The sequence below is a fragment of the Coregonus lavaretus genome (genome assembly GCF_964263955.1).
Source record: "Coregonus lavaretus genome assembly, chromosome: 32".
NCBI lineage: Eukaryota > Metazoa > Chordata > Actinopteri > Salmoniformes > Salmonidae > Coregonus > Coregonus lavaretus.
Window position 1 is genome coordinate 8,490,739 of NC_140019.1, and position 11,939 is coordinate 8,502,677.

General features: G+C 45.5%; 1 protein-coding gene across 1 annotated transcript; it reads left to right on the plus strand.

Moving 5' to 3' along the window:
- Positions 1 to 1,023: 1,023 nt before the first annotated feature.
- On the plus strand, positions 1,024 to 4,779 carry LOC311107975 (protein sidekick-2-like). Its single transcript, XM_084150607.1, has 14 exons — positions 1,024 to 1,158; positions 1,236 to 1,574; positions 2,042 to 2,104; positions 2,316 to 2,354; positions 2,459 to 2,587; positions 2,715 to 2,882; positions 3,039 to 3,109; positions 3,219 to 3,453; positions 3,598 to 3,648; positions 3,774 to 3,851; positions 4,002 to 4,075; positions 4,179 to 4,278; positions 4,367 to 4,397; positions 4,506 to 4,779. The coding sequence occupies exons 1-14, from the start codon at positions 1,110 to 1,112 to the stop codon at positions 4,558 to 4,560; spliced, it is 1,482 nt and encodes a 493-aa protein (XP_084006733.1). The 5' UTR covers positions 1,024 to 1,109; the 3' UTR covers positions 4,561 to 4,779.
- The last annotated feature ends 7,160 nt before the right edge of the window (positions 4,780 to 11,939 follow it).

Here is an 11,939-nt window from a genome sequence, read left to right on the forward strand (position 1 = left end):
GGGGGGTGAATAGTTATGCATGCTAAAGTTTTCAGTTTTTTTTTGGTCTTATTTCTTGTTTGTTTCACAATAAAAAATATTTTGCATCTTCAAAGTGGTAGGCATGTTGTGTAACTCAAATGATACAAACCTCCAAAAAATCCATTTTAATTCCAGGTTGTAAGGCAACAAAATAGGAAAAATGCCAAGGGGGGTGAATACTTTCGCAAGTCACTTTATGTGGTCAAGTTTCCCACACAAGATGTGAAAGAAGAAACCAAAGTTAAACAGAGAGAAGAAGGAGAGGGAATTTTGCATGTAAAGACTTACACTTCTGATATTTGAAGTATTTGGCGCTGTGATTATTTCTCCAAGGGCTTCAGTAGAATATAATAGAACAAACCTATCCATTTGCATGGTTTGCTGCAGAGCAGCGCCCCTAAAGTGGGTTGGGGGCTAAGTGCGGCTAAGTGCCTTGCTCAAGCAGTGGGTAGGACCTTCGTATATTGAGTTGTCTGGATGGGGTGTCTTCTAGGCCTCTATGCTTCTAGGCTCTCCCTAGTAACATCCATTAGATCTACACCTTCACTATACCCCAAACCTAACCCTACCCTAACCTTGCTTGCAGCCCATCCTTGAGTAACATCCACTGTCCAAATGTTGAAATGATTTCTGTTGATGCAGTGTCTTTGCTCCTAAATATTGGAGTAAACAATTTTGTGGTGTCAGCCGTGTTTCACGAGGAACCAAAACCACAAAAAAAGGAAACAGGCCCAAAATGCGACCCTGCTGCAACCAACACAACTGATGATGTGTGCAGATAAAGCACACTGTGTCACCTGATTATGTGTGTGTGTTTGTTGCGTGTGTGTCTGTGTGTGTGTGTGTGTGTGGTGTGGTGGTGTGTGTGTGTGTGTGTGTGTGTGTGTGTGTGTGTGTGTGTGTGTGTGTGTGTGTGTGTGTGTGTGTGTGTGTGTGTGTGTGTGTGTGTGTGTGTGACAGTGCAGTAGGGGGTTTAATTGTGAGACAACAGTGCAGTCATGTGTAGTGTGTTTCAGTTGTTGAGCAGAGCCTGTTGAAGGTATAGAAGGTGGTGTGGTTAGTCACTGTGTGCACAGCTAGACACACTCATGGAGTCATACATTTCCTGTTGCTGGCTAGTGCTCTACCTTTTCTTTGGTAAGATCTTCATCGTAGTAGTCTAATAAACAGTCAAATGAAAGACTCATTTGATATAATCGCTTTCACCATTGTAGGCGGTGCTTCTACAGTAACCATCCGAGGCTATGTCGGTGACGTTGTGACCCTAACATGTAAGTATGATGCCCAGTATTATGGTCCGCTCTCTGTCTGCTGGGGTCGTGGTCACATCCCCAACAGCGGCTGTGACAATGAGGTCATCAGGACGGAGGGGGTCAAAGTGACCCACAGTGCTTCGGTCCGGTATCATCTCCAGGGTGATCTGAGGGCAGGGGACGTCTCTCTGACCATCATCCAAGCACAGATGAAGGATTCTGGGATATACGGCTGCCGTGTGGACATACCTGGATGGTTTAATGACCAGAAACACCATCTGGCACTCGACATCCAGCCCGGTGAGAGAACAAGGGTGCATTTAAGCCATTTAGTCATTTAGACAGTCATTTCATCAGATTAAAAGTTTACTGAAAACTTTCTGTAGAACAGGGAAGGCTATCTATGCAATGTCAACAAGACTATCTTGACCATCATCTATACTTATCTATAGGGGAGAGTGGGGGGTAAGTTGAGCTACCCTTGATTCTAGGAAACCATACACAAAATGTGACCAAATATTTAGGACGAGGTCATCATTTCATGGAGTCTGTGATGGAAGAAATTACATGGAAAAGTGGTAAGCAAGTTAGGTCCCCCCCCCAAAAAAAAATGTCACCAAATGAATTTATTGTGTTAGAGGTTTCATGATATCTTTGTTAGAAATAATTCTATATTTCCCTTGAGTGATGCTGAATGTAAACAATTGCTCAACGTACCCCACTCTTCCCTACATCAAATTCAATCAGTCCATTTGAATCTATTTCAGCTCCTGACACAACCCCTGAACCGTGGATCCCTGGAGAGAGCACAACAGTTGGCTACCCAGAAGGTATTACGTTTACAATCGCTATTAGTTTGTGTTAAATGCAGTGGTGGAAAAAGTACCCCATTTTCATACTTGAGTGAAAGTAAAGATACCTTAATAGAAAATGACTCAAGTAAAAATTACACAATTTTCCTGTCCTGCTAAGCCTTCAAAATGTAAAGAGTACTTTTGGGTGTCAGAGAAAATGTATGACGTAATTTCATCTATTTGTCAGAACAAACCACAACAATGCAGACAACGATGGTTTTAACAGGTAAAATCAAATCACCTACTCTATTATATTACATCCTGTATCACTTTACAAGGTACCATCTAGAAAGATCTCTCTAATAACTCAGATAACTGGGTTGTCTCCAGTACCTCCAGACCCTCCCACTGTGGCAATCCGAGAAATATCAGCCAGGTCCATCTCTGTATGGTGGAGCGCTGGCTTCGATGGAAACACCCCCATCACAGGTTACCACCTGGAATGCAAGAGCCAAACTGGTAAAACAGAAATAACAAAACTTAAACTTCCTAATAGCTTGAATGAATGGGTGCTACCAATAGTAAACGTAATACAATTTGAATGTTTACTCACTCTGTATGATTTCTTCGTAATTTTTGCTAACAGACTCCTGGGTAGATGCAGTACGAGGCAGCAATGTTCTGCCTTGGGAGAGAGAGACTGCTATCAATGACCTGCGACCCTTTTCCACCTACAACATCCGCATGTTCACCAAGAACAACATGGGCTTGAGTAAACCTAGCAATGTGCTCACCATCACCACTAAGGATGCAGGTATATCAAACAACCTGAGGCTAAATGCCAAATGAGATTTGCCTACAGTAATTATAGCAATCCGCCTCTGTCGCTATCTCTGTCATCTCTCTGTCACTTCGAACTAAGCAAATGTCATAATTTGTAAAGTATCTGAAAAATATGTTCTCCCTCTAGCCCCTGATGGTCCCCCACAGGATGTGAAGCTTCAAGCCCTGTCTTCCCATAGCATCAAAATCACATGGAGGGTACCTTTGCTCTTTTGACCTGTTTTTAACGGAGTCCAGCCCAACATTTACATGCCACAATTTATTGGTCTTTTATTTGGTCAATTGTCTTGTCCTCTTCCCCGTGCAGGCCCCTGAGTTGTCCCTCCAGAACGGGCTGATCCGGGGCTACCAGCTCCGCTACAGTGAGTACAGTCCCCATGAACGGCTTCCTGTCAGGGTGGTGCATCTGATGGACGGAGCAGAGAGCTTCACCATGAACAACCTGCAGGAGGCGACAGAGTACAGTGTGACGCTGCACACTATCAACAATGCAGGCCTGGGGCCGTCTTCACAGGAGCTTGTCTGCTCCACTCTGACTAATGGTGAGGAGAGGTTTTCAATGGTTAGCTTTTGTGAAGTGAAGTGGAATTACGACTCTCCCCATAGTTATTCAAGTAAGGAAAACTCACACATGAATTGGTTATGTGCATGTATTCAACTACCAATATTCTTATCTTCTTTGTCAGATGATCAGCAGCATATGACAACAACTCAAGCAACAACAGAAGTTCAGACAGGTAATAACCTGATTCCAACAATTTATTGGGAGAGATTTTAACTATGAGAAAATGAAACTGCAGTTGAGTATAGGCTACTTGCCACTAGGTGCTATTGATCATGTTTACCTGTAATGTCTTTCAAGAACATTCAACCTCAACCATTGCGACAACAACTTCTTCAACTGAGACATGGCTGCTTGTCACTGACAGTCCCACTCAAGGTAGGCTATTGTGTTACTTTTCACAGTGCATAATTATACAACCCAAAGCACAACTCCTCTATTCTGCAAAATAGTAAACACATATCCACTTCCTCTAACAACCGACTCACCAGCGTCTCATCTCTTTGTCCTGTTTCCTGTACCATGTAGGTCAGAGGGTAGACGACTTCTCAACTGCAAGTCCACTAAGTAACTCTACTACTGACCCAGTATTGAGTAAAAAAGTGTGTTCACATTTCTGTATTCTGTATTTGGATACTTAAAATGTGCATTGTTGACAATATTAGTAGTACAGTACCAAACTAATAACTTATGTTTTTATTCCAGCTGGGTACTGAGGAACAGAGCGGTCATCTTGTTGCCATCCTAGTGCCAGCTCTGGTGGTGGGGCTGCTTGTTGTCATGGCAATCATATGGCAATTTAGGCGTGAGTAGGCCTACAGAATTATAGATTATCATATGGATCACTTTTCAGATATTTTTGATTCTCTCCTAATCTATCCCCCTCTCTTTAGGTACAACATTTAAAAAAGGCAACTGGAATATGTAAGTGGTATCTAAAGTAATAAATATCAATATCCCACTTCGTCATTTGATCTATAGTTCTACACGTCCCTCTCTGATACTAAATTGTCTCATCTCTCCCTCATTCAGACTATGGAAGAACAACGACTTTCTGTCCTTCGGGGACTCTGAGCCAGCACTGTAGAGACCACTGGGATGCTAGAATTCACATCAAGATTATGCAGTAGTCACAGTGGGATTAACATAAAGTGTAAGATGATACATATATGATTTCAAATATACCATAGTGATAGGAAGTGTTACTAATCAACAGGGGCCTCCCACTGAATTGATGTTGAAAGCATTCTTGTCTTACAATGGGATGTGACATTTGTGTGCACATGTTAATAAATGCTTGCTTATAGCTCGTCTGACTCTTTCTTATGGGCTCACGCACGGATCCAGTTGCTATCAACAATTTCATGGGTCCAGTCGCTTTCAACAATTTTGGAAACACTACACCACATTTACAGTAATACTCCAATTCAACATCCAGCCTGTCCTAACCATAGCCACCAGGGGGGCAGAGACACACGGTTGTATAAGAGGGGACTGCTCACTCAGCCCTCTATCTCTCAGAGCCTGCATGCATTCCTCCAAGGGCCGGCTCTGAGGCTCTCTGAGGCGCTGTAGCTGCTGGATTTCCACCCATCTGTCCTGTAAATCTCTTAATTGGTCTAATTAATGTGCTGAATTTGGAGATGTGTTACCTCTGTGGAGCCAGGCCCAGGCAGCAGCTGTTACTGAGGGAGTTCCCCACAAACGGGGGAGCGGAGGGGGGATACCCACCCAGGCCTCTCCCTCTCCCCACTCCCTTAGCCCCACTGCAGGGCCCACATGGTGGAGTTAGGATGGAGGGATGGATGGATGTCCTCACTGACAGATAATCAGGGTTTCACTTAGATGTTTATTTTTATTTTGTTAGGGCTCTAAAGCTTCTCAAGCATCATCAAAATACTTTCTTCACTCAAAGCCCTCCTTGTAGATCAGTTTCTGAGTATGAAAATAATCAAAAAGTTTAAGCTGCTGGACCATGCCACTCAAGGCCACGGGTAAAAATCCCTTTCTTCAAAATTCTTCACCTCTTCCTACCCCTGTATTCCAGCTAGAGCATGGACCATGGCACTCAAGGAAGCACATGTTGTACGATTGGTGCCAGGAGTTTGTTTGGCTGAGCAGGAAAATCCCCACTGTTACCCATAGCAGTATGATACTACCCTTCCACTCTCCATGCCATGCTGTGACTATGGCCTAAACACACTGGTGCCACATCCCTCCTCTCTGCTTGAGGACTTCCTTCCATCTCTGCCTCTGTCTGCCTCTCTTTCTTTTTCTCTATTTGTCTCTCTCTCTTTCGCTCTCATTCTCTGTCCTGTCCTATAAAAACATACACCGTTGATCCCTCTGTCCTGGGGCCATACTTCCTTCCGTCCATCCTTCCATCCCTCCATCCCTCCATCCCTCCATCCCTCCATCCCAACCCCACTGATTACTCAGATGAAGGGTAGATAAACAAACAGAGGGATGGGGGGAAGACGGATCGAGGAATGGAGGGAAGGAGGGAAGGAGGAGTGGCGGGGTGTCTTTGATGCTGTTGAACGCACATTCAGATTGATTAGAGAGAGCCTTGATCGGTCATGGAGCCACCAGCTGATGGAGTCTTGGCCCCACTTATCCTCGCATGGCCCCCAAGGCCCTTCTAGGCCCCTGCCTGGCACCCAACCAAATTAGAAATAAGGAAACAGAAGAATGAGATAAATACAAACACCCTTTATTTCAACAACCCTAGCATGAGCTGCTCCTTCTCCATCAGCAACACTGTCTCACACCCCATCCAACCCCCTTCAACCCCCCTCCCCTACCTAATAGAATCCAGTGGCAGTTGTTAGTTCAAGGCCTCAGCTTTTGCATGCAGGTGGGTAGAAGGGATGGTGGGTATAGTGGTGGGGATGGAGTTAGTATTGCAATACATCAACACAATGGCTTTGGCCACATCAAGGCTTTATGGTTCAGGAAGGGGAAGCTATGTACTGTACCACACACACCAAAGCCTGAGCTCCATGGGGGGCTAGTCCACAGGCCTGACTGCCCCAACTCGGGTGAATGTCCCTGGGCCTGAGGAGAGCCAGATGTGGCCCCTTCTGGAGCTCCCTATGAAGTCCTGAGGAAGGAGCAGATGAGAGCAAGAAACGGAAGGAAACCGAAAGATGAGGGGGGTGGGGGCAGAACAAGAAAGAGGGGAGGTGGCTGTAGGGAGGGTGGGGGATAGAGGGGTAACACTGGTGGTTTTTGGGGGAGAAGGGGCTGGCATTTCCGTGATGAAAGAAACCCTAATAGATTCAAGCCTTCTCATAAGCCAGACCCCTAAACAAAAGGAGGGGGCGCATTAACTTTACAATTTGTAGTAGCAGAAATACATGGATACACTCAGGATTGGAATAAGATAGACAGGTGGGATAGAGTGGTGAAGAATGCTATTTTTCAGAATAATGCACTCAATGGATTGTGAAGGAACCTTTTAGATGCTGTTTGAGAAGAGAAAAAGGGAAATGGATAAAAACAAAATAATAATTGCTTTGCTTGCTCTTTGATGGAGTGATCATTAGGGGTTTGGCTTTACTTAGTTGTCTATATCGTTGAAGTGCATAACATGTTTCTGTGTATAATTATATGTATGTGTGTGTGTGTGTGTGTGTGTGTGTGTGTGTGTGTGTGTGTGTGTGTGTGTGTGTGTGTGTGTGTGTGTGTGTGTGTGTGTGTGTGTGTGCGTGTGTGTGTGTATGTGTGTGTGCGTGCATTGATGTGATTAACCAACCTTAGCCAGATGGAACGCTGTGCACATGATTGAAGGTCAGATATAACAGTTACCATGGAGACATTGCCAAGTTAGACTAAACCGGGTGGTTCTCCTCTATCTTCTCCCCCTTGGACCGCCATCAAGAAGAGTGTGTGTGTGTGTGTGGGTTTGCACTGAAAAAAGCTCTATTCAATCAAACTTGGAATGCAGCATTCACACAAGAACATATGAACTCATCCCCTTTAGCTGTTCAGAGTTCATTATATGTGTGTTTATTTATTTAATTTTTTTAACCTTTATTTAACCAGGTAGGCCAGTTGAGAACAAGTTCTCATTTACAACTGTGACCTGGCCAAGATAAAGCAAAGCAGTGCGATAAAAACAACAACAACACAGAGTTACATATGGAATAAACAAAACGTACAGTCAATAACACAATAGAAAATCTATATACAGTGTGTACAAAAGTTATGGAGGTAAGGCAATAAATAGGCCATAGTGCAAAATAATTACAATTTAGTATTAACACTGGAGTGATAGATGTGCAGAAGATGATGTGCAAATAGAGATACTGGGGTGCAAATTAGCAAAATAAATAACAATATGGGGATGAGGTAGTTGGGTGGGATAATTACAGATGGGCTGTGTACAGGTGCAGTGATCGGTAAGCTGCTCTGACAACTGATGCTTAAAGTTAGTGAGGGAGATAAGAGTCTCCAGCTTCAGAGATTTTTGCAGTTTGTTCCAGTCGTTTGCAGCAGAGAACTGGAAGGAATGGCGGCCAAAGGAGGTGTTGGCTTTGGGGATGACCAGTGAGATATACCTACTGGAACGCATACTTTGGGTGGGTGTATACTTTGACCAATGATCTAAGATAGGTCGGGGATTTGCCTAGAAGTGATTTCTAGATGACCTGGAGCCAGTGGGTTTGGCGACGAATATGTAATGAGGGCCAGTCAACGAGAGCGTACAGGTCACAATGGTGGGTAGTATATGGGGCTTTGGTGACAAAACGGATGGCACTGTGATAGACTAGCATCCAATTTGCTGAGTAGAGTGTTGGAAGCTATTTTATAAATGACATCGCTGAAGTCAAGGATCGGTAGGATAGTCAGTTTTACGAGGGCATGTTTGGCAGCATGAGTGAAGGAGACTTTGTTGCGAAATAGGAAGCCGATTCTAGATTTAACTTTGGATTGGAGATGCTTAATGTGAGTCTGGAAGGAGAGTTTACGGTCTAACCAGACACCTAGGTATTTGTAGTTGTCCACATATTCTAAGTCAGACCCGCAGAGAGTAGTGATTCTAGTTGGGCGGGCGGGTGAAAGCAGCGTTCGATTGAAGAGCATGCATTTAGTTTTACTAGCGTTTAAGAGCAGTTGGAGGCCACAGAAGGAGTGTTGTATGGCATTGAAGCTTCGTTTGGAGGTTTGTTAACACAGTGTCCAGTGAAGGGCCAGATGTATACAAAATGGTGTCGTCTGCGTAGAGGTGGATCTGAGAGTCACCAGCAGCAAGAGCGACATCATTGATATACACAGAGACTAGAGTCTGCCCGAGAATTGAACCCTGTGGCACCCCAATAGAGACTGTCAGAGGTCCAGACAACAGACCCTCCGATTTGACACATTGAACTCTATCTGAGAAGTAGTTGGTGAACCAGGTGAGGCAGTCATTTGAGAAACCAAGGCTATTTAGTCTGCCAATAAGATTGCGGTGATTGACAGAGTCAAAAGCCTTGGCCAGGTCGATGAAGAAGGCTGCACAGTACTGTCTTTTATCGATCGCGGTTATTATATCGTTTAGGACCTTGAGCGTGGCTGAGGTGCACCCATGACCAGCTCGGAAACCAGATTGCATAGCGGAGAAGGTACGGTGGGATTTGAAATGGTCAGTGATCTGTTTGTTAACTTGGCTTTCAAATACTTTCGAAAGGCAGGGCAGGATGGATATAGTCTGTAACAGTTTGGATCTAGAGTGTCACCCCCTTTGAAGAGGGGGATGACCGCGGCAGCTTTCCAATCTCTGATACGAAAGAGAGGTTGAACAGGCTAGTAATAGGGGTTGCGACAATTTCGGCAGCTAATTTTAGAAAGAAAGGGTCCAGATTGTCTAGCCCAGCTGATTTGTAGGGGTCCAGATTTAGCAGCTCTTTCAGGACATCAGCTTTCTGAATTTGGGTGAAGGAGAAGCGGGGGGCGGGGGGGGGGTGGGGGGGGGGGGGGTGGGGGGGGGGGCAGGTTGTAGCGGGGGGTGCAGAGCTGGTGGCCGGTGTAGGGGTAGCCAGGTGGAAAGCATGGCCAGCCGTAGCAAAATGCTTATTGAAATTCTCGATTATCGCAGATTTATCGGTGGTGACAGTGTTTCCTAGCCTCTGTGCAGTGGGTAGCTGGGAAGAGGTGCTCTTATTCTCCATGGACTTTACAGTGTTCCAAACATTTTTGGAGTTAGTGCTACAGGAAGCAAATTTCTGTTTGAAAAAGCTAGCCTTTGCTTTCCTAACTGATTGTGTATATTGGTTCCTGACTTCCCTGAAAAGTTGTATTTCGCGGGGGCTGTTCGATGCTAATGCAGTACGCCACAGGATGTTTTGTGCTGGTCAAGGGCAGTCAAGTTTGGGGTGAACCATGGGCTACATCTGTTCTTAGTTCAGAATTTTTTGAATGGGGCATGCTTATTTAAGATGGAGAGGAAAGCACTTTTGAAGAACATCCAGGCATCCTCTACTGACGGAATGAGGTCAATATCCATCCAGGATACCCGGGCCAGGTCAATTAGAAAGGCCTGCTCGCTGAAGTGTTTTAGGGAGCGTTTGACAGTGATGAGGGGTGGTCGTTTGACCGCGGACCCATTACGGACGCAGGCAATGAGACAGTGATCGCTGAGATCCTGGTTGAAGACAGCGGAGGTGTATTTAGAGGGTAAATTAGTCAGGATGGTATCTATGAGGGTGCCCATGTTTACGGGTTTAGGGCTGTACCTGGTAGGTTCCTTGATCATTTGTGTGAGATTGAGGGCATCTAGTTTAGATTGTAGGACGGCCGGGGTGTTAAGCATATCCCAGTTTAGGTCACCAAGCAGTACGAACTCTGAAGATAGATGGGGGGCAAGCAATTCATATATGGTGTCCAGGGCACAACTGGGGGCTGAGGGGGGTCTGTAGCAAGCGGCAACAGTGAGAGACTTATTTCTGGAAAGGTGGATTTTTAGAAGTAGAAGCTCAAACTGTTTGGGCACAGACCTGGATAGTATGATAGAGCTCTGCAGGCTATCTCTACAGTAGATTGCAACTCCGCCCCCTTTGGCAGTTCTATCTAGACGGAAAATGTTGTAGTTCGGGATGGAAATTTCTGAATTTTTGGTGGCCTTCCAAAGCCAACATTCAGACACTGCTAGAACATCAGGGTTGGCAGAGTGTGCTAACGCAGTGAATAACTCAAACTTGGGGAGGAGGCTTCTGATGTTAACATGCAAGAAACCAAGGCTTTTACGGTTACAGAAGTCAACAAATAATAGCGCCTGGGGGGTAGGAGTGATACTGGGGGCTACAGGGTCTGGGTTAACCTCTACATCACCAGAGGAACAGAGGAGGAATAGAATAAGGATACGGCTAAAGGCTTTAAGAACTGGTCTTCTAGTGCGTTGGGTACAGAGAATAAAAGGGGCAGATTTCCGGGCGTTGTAGAATAGATTCAGGGCATTATGTACAGACAAGGATATGGAAGGATATGAGTACAGTGGAGGTACACCTAAGCATTGGATAACTATGAAAGAGATAGCATCACTGGAGGTACTGATTTAGCCGGTCTCCGCGTGTATGGGGGGTGGGACAAAGGAGCTCTCTGAGGCTGGTTGAGCGGGACTGGGGGTTCTACAGTGAAATTGTATAATAAGAACTAACCCAAACAGCAATAGGCTAGGCATATTGACATGGGAGAGAGGCATAACGCAATCACAGGTGTTATTCGAGAGGGCTAAGACAACAACTGGTAATGGCGCCGAAAGTTTGGGCTGAGGCTAAACAGATAAACAGGATGGGGTATCGTGTAAAGGAACAGTCCAGCAGGCATTAGCTGTGTAGTTGAGTGATCATAAGGTCCAGTGAACAGCAATAAGTAAGTCCGGGAGCAGTTTGTAGGCTGCTACAGCACAGGCGAGCAGGAGGCACGGCTGTTGATTGCGCGTGCTAGCGGGCCGGGCTAGCAGATGGATCTTCGTGGTCGTCGCAACGGGAAGCCTGTTGAAACCACATCAGACAATTACGTCGGCAGACCAGTCATGATGGATCAGCGGGGCTCCGTGTCGAAACTAGGAGGTCCCGTCCGGTTGACAGAGAGGTAGATAGCCGGGAGATGGGCCTGGCTCGAGGCTAGCTCAAGGCTAACTGGTACGTCGGGACAGTGGTGATTAGCCAACAACAGCCATTCGGTTGCAGCTAGCTAGTTGCGATGGTTCGGAGTTAAGGTCCAGTGATTCAGTGATTCTGGCAGAAAATCCGATATGCTCTGGGTCGATAGCACGCTGTGCAGACTGGCCGATAATTGTCCAGGCTAGAGCTGGCTGGTAGGTAGTGCAGGCCACGGACAATGGTGAAGACCGCTAACGGTGGCTAATAACTAGTTAGCTGGCTAGCAGGCTAGTTTCAGCCGTAGGTTCTTGATAAAAATAAAGAAATAATAGAATCCGTTCCACATTGGATGAGGCGGGTTGCAGGAAAGTATATTTAG

Bases quoted from the DNA above. Each gene is read 5' to 3' on its own strand.
- LOC311107975 (XM_084150607.1), top strand. From the start codon at position 1,110: ATGGAGTCATACATTTCCTGTTGCTGGCTAGTGCTCTACCTTTTCTTT. The intron at 1,159-1,235 runs GTAAGATCTTCA...TCACCATTGTAG, and splicing joins AGTGCTCTACCTTTTCTTTG to GCGGTGCTTCTACAGTAACC. The intron at 4,076-4,178 runs GTGTGTTCACAT...TTTTTATTCCAG, and splicing joins ACCCAGTATTGAGTAAAAAA to CTGGGTACTGAGGAACAGAG.